The 7,419-nt window shown below is 57.4% G+C and overlaps 1 protein-coding gene across 1 annotated transcript; it reads right to left on the bottom strand.

The window, feature by feature from the left end:
* Positions 1-1,942: 1,942 nt before the first annotated feature.
* On the bottom strand, positions 1,943-5,988 carry FCRLB (Fc receptor like B). Its single transcript, XM_066254484.1, has 6 exons — positions 5,958-5,988; positions 5,685-5,705; positions 5,078-5,332; positions 3,329-3,595; positions 2,534-2,809; positions 1,943-2,358 (listed from the first exon to the last, which is right to left on the bottom strand). The coding sequence occupies exons 1-6, from the start codon at positions 5,986-5,988 to the stop codon at positions 1,943-1,945; spliced, it is 1,266 nt and encodes a 421-aa protein (XP_066110581.1).
* Positions 5,989-7,419: the final 1,431 nt, after the last annotated feature.

The raw sequence follows: 7,419 nt of genomic DNA, 5'->3' as shown, positions 1-7,419 counted from the left end.
CGCAGCATGGCTGAGAGAGCTCTATGTGCCACCAGAGGGAGCTTGGACTGAGGACAGATTCAACCCCCTAGGAAAAAGCCCTAAGTGGCAGACCCAAAGTGTTCTCTCTCTCCCATCAAGACAAAATAAGAAACATAGGTTTGGGAGCACAGAACGAGGGGATGAGGCTGACACCAAATGGGACTTGCCAGGGCCCTCCTGCTCTCTGCTGGAGGACGCTGGCTTTCCTTGTCAGCTATCTGGCAGGGACACCCTCAAGTTCGGGATCTGAGACACAAAGCTGACCAGAGGACCAGACAGAAGCCACTTCCTCCAGTTTCCCCAGCTCTGTGCTGCCATCCTTGCTGCTGGGGAATGGACCCAAGACTTGCCAGGTCTACCCAGCCTTCTGTCTCCCAAGTGCATGTTGGAGCTTCAGTCTGACTCTGGATGAGGACTTTCCCCCCCACAGAGGAGCATGGCCAGCTAGTTGTCTGATATTTTCTCAGTGCAGGACTTCCCAAGAAGTCCTGGTCAATCAAAGTTGGGGGGTTAAAGACAGTGGGGGCTAGAGTACATAAAATCAATGTTGCCCTCCTCTTACACACACACACACACACACACACACACACACACGTAAGAAAAGTTGGGTCATAAGTGATCTTCATTCTCACCCATCAGTCCACATTGCTCCCCACCTTATGTCTCTGCTTCCAACTGGAGACAGGTGGCGGCCAGGAAGGATGTGTGGAGGAGAAACACCCCTCCTAGCTCTCTTGTGAGAGTCTAGTTCACTTTTTTGCTCTCTCACAAAATGACCAACTGGTATTTTTTTTATGGCTTGAGATCCTTCCATTGCTAAGCTTCTTGGCACTAATGCTAGTCCCTTCCTATCAAGACAAGGGGTGGTGGGAGTCATTGGGTTGTAGCTGAGTATCTGGCAAGTGCAAGTGAAGGGGGTAAAGACAGAGTTGCTGTCGGTTCTAAGGGAAGCGTACTGGTGAAGGGCGTGGCCCCAGGGAGAATGAGACCTCTTGGGAACCAGCCCCACAAGGAATTGAAAGCTCCGGAAGGCAGATGGGGGGCTCATGAAAACGGGCCCAGTAGTGAGACACCGCTAGAACTGTAGTTGACATGGCCTCTTCCTTTTTTCATTCAGGGTGACAATAAAGAGTCACCATGCAGGGTGGGATTTGGGCCAGTGCACGCGTACATCTGGGTGTGCTAGTGTTGGAAGGGCTCTTTCAGAAGTAAAAAAAGACTAAAAATCACAATTCAGCAATTTTGAGTATTTGTCTTAAACTTTCTTCGAAGGGATTTCTGGATTTAGTGGTCCTGCCTGTTTGTTTTAATTGATAGCTGAAGTGTGCGTGGCCTGCCTGCTGCTCCCTGGGGCGGACGGGCCCCCCATCCCGCAAGCCTAGCATAACTCTGGCCCTTACTACACGGGATTTGGGCGACCCGTACAAATATCTTTCCGTCTCTCAATGAAATCGAACCCAGAACCTTGAGGGTATCAACTCATCAGAAACAGTACTGGAAGTCTTTTCAAAATTAGCATTAAACTAAGTCTCGGGGATAGTGACAACCAGACCTTAACATGTGCCAGAGGGCTCCGTTTCCTCAAATGACCTCAAGTATCCCAAACCTGCCTGCCCTGGCGGGCTACACGACAAGTTAAGGGCGACGGCATTGGCTTCCAGACGCAAACCTTTCAGTAAACACCAGGTTTCCCACTCCTTCCTGAATTCTGTGGGCGGAAGGAAGCAATCAGAGCGAGGCCTTGCGGTTACGCCGCTCAGACACGCTGTCGAGATTCAATCGTGGCCACCACACTTTATGTGCCTTTAAAAAAAACCCCACAGCAAACACAAGCGTCGCACAGATGGCTTTGCGAGGTCTCAGGTGACAGGAAGCAGGAGACACCGGCGCAGACGGCCTGGAAAGAGAGCACAGAGCTCCCTCAGCTCCCCACGGTGCTGGTCTCCGGGGTTCCCTGGGGCTCCGCCCCGTGGGCCGTGGAGGTCTCGAGTGTTGCCCCGTCGCGCTCGGGGAAGGCCTGAGAGTCCTTCATTTCCAAGACCACCTGGTGCAGAAGGCCTTTGAGCAGCCGCATTTCTCGGAGCAGCAGGTCCACGTCCGGTTTCAGGGCCCCGGCAGACTGTTCCAGGGGCGTCGGCGGGGCGCAGGCGGCTGACGCTGCGCTGGGGGCTCTGCCCGGGGGGACCCGTAGCCTGGCTGAGGTGGTGTTGGGAACGGGGGTAACCGACGGGACTGACGTGGACATCAGGGCCTTTTGGAAGGAAAGCAGCTTGTTCCCGGGCGCCAAGGGTGCGGCCTGCGGCCCTGGGATGGACGTGGACGAGTCCGGGGGCGACCCTGTGAATGCACAGCGGAAGGCTCGGGCTGGGCGGAGAAGGCGGAGCCACGGAGGGAGCGGGGGGGGGGGGGGGGGAGGGGTCGGGGGGGGAGGGGTCGGGTGGGCTGGTGACTGAGGAGAGTGCGGGAGGCTCGCGGTGCCAGGAGCGCGTCCTGGGGGCGTGCTGTCACTCACCGCGCCCCGGGAGCTGCAGCCACGCGCTGCGTTTCCGGACGCTGCGGGAGGGTGTGGCCGCCTCGCACCAGTGGGACTCCAGCTCGTCGACCTCGGACTCGGGGACCCTGTACTCAGCGCCCCAGTCGAAGCGGCGCACGGAGCGGCTGTACTTGTAAAATGCGAACTGTAGCGGCACCGCGCGCTTCCGCGGGTGCAGGTTCGTCTCGCAGCGCACCACCACCCCGCCGGCCTCCGCGCGGCCAGCCACCTTCAGCACCGGCGCGGGGAACAGCTCTGCGGAGAGCGCGAGGGCGGAGCGCACACGTGAGGGCGGAGCCGGCGGTCCCGGGAGCCGGAGTGCATCCTGGCTCAGCGGGTCCACGGTCCCTGACTCCCTCTCCTAATGGTGTCTCACGAGGTCTCCTTGCCCACCTGGAGACCAAAGGCTTCTGAAATGTGACAACGAATCCACGACGGAGGGGATACCCAGCTCGGGCTTTCCACCTTTAAGGTCAATGCGCCTGCCTGCCTCGCCTCAGTCCCACAGTGATCCCTGCTACGGCCGCCGCCTGCAAGGGGTCCCCACTCGGACTAAGAGCTGGGCGTGTGTCATGGGAGGAGGGACACACATTATAGGACTGCTGGTCAAGCGCGCGTCCCCTGCGGAGCAGGAGAGGAAAGTGTACGTGGTCTAGTAGAGAAATCCGCCACGTGCAGCTGCTTGACTCTCCGGCCCTCCTTTCCCCACCTGATTCCCAGCCCAGAATTTCCCAGTGCCCGTTCGCCCCCTCCTGGGTCCCAGGTCTCCCCCACCTTGCACGGTCACGGCCACCTTGGCGGAGAACATGGGCGCGCTCTCCACCGGGATGCGCATGGTGCCCGAGCACTGGTAGCGCCCGCTGTCGCTGGCGCGCGCCTGCGGCACGGTGTAGTTGGCGCTGGAGTGGAAATAGCGCACCGCCTGACTGTCGCGGTAATAGTGCAGCTTGTACACCACCTTGTCATACCAGCCGCGGCAGCGCAGGACCAGAGGCTCGCCCTCGAACACCGCGGCGTAGGGCACTTGCAGAATCAGCCAGTCTACGAGTCACCACAGACAGTCAACTCCAAGAGAAGGTTCAGCCCTGGGGTCCCGGTTCTCCTCCGCCTCCCCGCCCCCAGCTTCTCCCCTTCCCCTCCCTCCTCCAGCCAACGCCCCACCCATTGAACCGCAGGACCTCCGAGCTGGATGCTTTAGGAGGAGAGCAGGATGAAGGGGAGGCAAAGGTGCCTGAGACCTGGGTCCAGCCTCAAAGAGAAATGCCCATCAGAATCCAGGCCAACCTCCTCAGGATGGCTCAGGGGCTTGCCACCTGTCCCCTGCTTATCTTCCCTCCGGCCCACTCTCTTTTACTTCCCCACCATCCACTCCCGTGCAGGTGGACTCCTGGGGAAACTGGCCCTGCTGGGGGTCCTGCTGGTTCCTCGGCCAGAAAGACCCCTTCTCCCGTTTCAGTTGTCCTAGTCAAGGTCCACTGCCCTGCAGGTTTAGGCTGAGACCTCACCTCCTCCTGAAAGCTCCCCTGCCCTTCCTACAGCCTGCAGCCCCTCCCACAACCCTGTGTTTGCCCTCACCATCATCATCATCACGCCAGCACTGACAGAGCCCTATGATGTGTGAGGTGCATTACAGGTGTTTTACTTGGAGAACGAATTCTGCAGGCACCAGACATGGCCCCTACTCACTCTCAGTCCTGCAAGCAGAAGCCACCATCCATGTGGCCCATACTTTATCGGTACTCATGGTCATTGCCATTCATTTCCAACCAGGAAATACAGGGTGGGGATATGAGGTGCTAGTCTGAATGCTGAGCCATGATTATTAAATTCTCAACACACACTGTGGCCCACAAGGCCCAGATGACGTAATGTTCCCCACCAAGTAGCCAATCCTGGGTCCGGATGAACAAATTTTTGTTGTTCCTCTTATGCTGTTTTGAATCCCTGTAAGTATCCCTGAAGACAGCTTCTCATTTGACCTCTAAGTGCATGCATGTGCACTTTTGGAATAGAATTCTGACAGCGTGCTCTGTTCAGCTGCTGTCCTTTTGTTTTAACAACATATCGTAATTCGTGTTTGATCTTCACAAGTGGAGGTGACATGTTACTGTCCCTACTACTGATAGGAGGCACAGAAGAGCATCGGCCCAGAGTAACCTCAGCTGTACCGCCTGCCCAGGGCCCTCACGTCTGCCTTGCTCTGTCCTTTCCCTCCCTGCACTTGCCCCCAGTTCTCAAACCAGTGTCCTAGGTCCTTAGAGCCTCTGCTCTTCAGAGGTAATTTCATAAACAAACAGAAACGTTTATTTGCTGCCCACTGTAGCAAGAGGGTGAAGGGAACCTTTGGGGACAGGCAAGCCTTGTACATCTCTCACACAGTGCATGCACAACCCCCACCCTGCTCCTAAGACTCAAAAGAGCCCCCCTTCCTGCCCTGATGGGAGCTGCCCAGTGTCCCCTCCCACAGGATGCATTATCGCCAAAGGAGCCAGGTGCTGAGCCCTCCCAGGTGCAGACACTCACCATTGGATACAGAGAGGTGGACGGGGTCACTGACAGGTGCTCCCCGCGTCTGGCACCGGTACACCCCTGGAGTCTGCACCTCGATGCTCTTCCCGTGAGAGGGCAGCAGCAGATGGCCCAAATACCAGAGGGTGCTGATGGGCCGGAGCTCCAGGACCAGAGGGTGGTACCCGTCACACCGCAGGGTCACCCGCTCCCCCTTGAAGATGGTGGTCCAGGGGGGGTGCAGAGACAGCGTGGGCTTCTCCAGAGTAGCTGGGTGGGGGTGAGGGATGTATTAGGGGGCAATGTGGAAAAGAGGGTCGAGGTGAGGTACCCGAAGATGTGCTCAGAGGTTGGGAAATCTCAGAAAATCCCAGCTTCCAGGACCCAGTCTATGTTACTAACCCATCCCTCCAGGAGGAGAGACCACATCGGGCTACAAAGTGTCAGTCCCTCGGTGAGCACCCATGTCTAAGAGCCCACAGGCAAGCTGAGTCACGGGGGTGGCGGCGGAGTGGGAGATGACTCTCCCAGAACAGCCAGGAGGCGGGGAGGTCCAAGCAGGTCACCCAGGGGTTGGTGTGGAAGGTGTCCACAACTGGGACAAGGGATGTGTGAGACTCACCAGCTTGTCCACTGCTTAGAGCTGCAAAACAAGAAGTACAAGAAGGAGAAAGGAGAATGTTGGGGATGCGAGGAAAGGAAGGGGCCATCTTGACCCCAGAAAAGACTCAGCAAAAATCCAGTCCTGTTCTTCTGCCTTGGTTTCCCCGGCTCTGAGAGAGCCCCCTCCTCTTTATCCCCCCAAGATGATGAACTGTTTGGAGTCGAGGACTGCATATCCCCCAGCACGCACTCCCCATTGTACCCCGAGTCCCCTGCCTCCTTGTGGACTCACCCAGGAGCAGGAAGACGGCCAGCGCCCACATGGTGGGCCTGCCTACAGCTGCTGCACAGTGACGGAGGTGCTGCCGGGGGCGGGGGGGAAGGGGCCAGCGCCGACCTCCGCTTCTCTCAGCTGTTCCTAACTCCCTGCAGGCGGTGGACTGGAGGGAGCAGCAGACAGGCTGGGCATGTGTCAACCCTCAGGGTCCCCACCTCCCATCTGAGAGCACCCCCACATCTCAGGCCAGACCCAGCGTCTGTGGAAAAGACCTGCTGTGCCCTTGTAGCCCAGGCCCTGGCGGCGGACCCTGCCACCCACCGTCCAGCTGGCTCTGTAAGCCTCAGGTGAGGGAGACATATCCTCATGTCCTCAAGGTCCACTCAGGGCCTTTCTTCTGCTCATTCCCCGAGGACAGATGTTGGCATGATGGCGGGTCCCCTGTGCCTAGGGCCCCCACCCTCCCACAGATGAGCAGACAGGAAGATGTGACTCCCACAAGGGCAGAAATGTAATGTGTCTCCTCTCTTTTCTCCCTTCTTGAAACTCTAACCCCTCAGAAGTTAGAAACCTCTTCTTTCCTACCCACCACAGTGACCTCACCCTGTGATATCTTCACTCACTTGAGCCTGCCTTCCTTCCTTCCTTCCTTCCTTCCCTCCCTCCCTCCTTCCTTCCTTCCTTCCTTCCTTCCTTCCTTCCTTCCTTCCTTCCTTCCTTCTTTCCTTCCTTCCTTCCTTCTTCCATCTTCCTTCTTCCTTCTCCTTCCTTCCTTCCTTCCTTCCTTCCCTCCTTCCTTCTATCCATCCCTGCACCCGCTCCCCAGGCACACCTGCCGGCACCCTTACCTGTGACAGAGCAGAGAAGTCACTGCATCAGCCCCTCAGAAACTCCTCGGATCCAACCTCTACTTCTTTCCGAGCCATGTGATCCTACCCTGAGCAACAAGGAGCCTGAATTCTCAGGTAAATACTTAATGAATTTTCCAGCCTGCTAGCACGTCTCCTTGGACAGTCTCCTGTCCCCACCTGTGGCTGATTGGCATGAGGCACCTCCTTCCTGGGAACTCGGGCAGGAATGAGATTATCAGACCATGTGGAAGGTAGTCCCTTCCCCTCCTGCTTGGGGACACCCCAAGCTTCACTCTGAGTGTCTCTCAAGGTGCTAGTCCTTGTTAAAAATACAAATGCCTCTTAGGGAAATAGGATTGATCATTGCAGTCATGCTGGCCACTTCAGATCCTGTTCTGAGAGCAGCTTTTGATAAAAGAGAGATAGCGTTGCATCGGCCTGGAAAGCTGGGAGGTACTTGATAAGATGCTCGGCAGTTGGGAGGAGGACCCAGATTCTGGGAGCAGGGACCATGAACTGTGTGCTTTGGGACTGCACCCCCATATCCCACCTGGCGCCCCATCCCAGAGCCAGTGTGGGCTCCCCACACCTCCCACAGCCTGCCCTAAAGGCCTGACCCCTGACAG

The sequence above is a fragment of the Saccopteryx bilineata genome, chromosome 2, assembly GCF_036850765.1.
Source record: "Saccopteryx bilineata isolate mSacBil1 chromosome 2, mSacBil1_pri_phased_curated, whole genome shotgun sequence".
Taxonomy (NCBI): Eukaryota; Metazoa; Chordata; class Mammalia; order Chiroptera; family Emballonuridae; genus Saccopteryx; species Saccopteryx bilineata.
The sequence above is the reverse complement of the archived record's forward strand: the minus strand, read 5'-3'. Positions and strand labels throughout refer to the sequence as shown.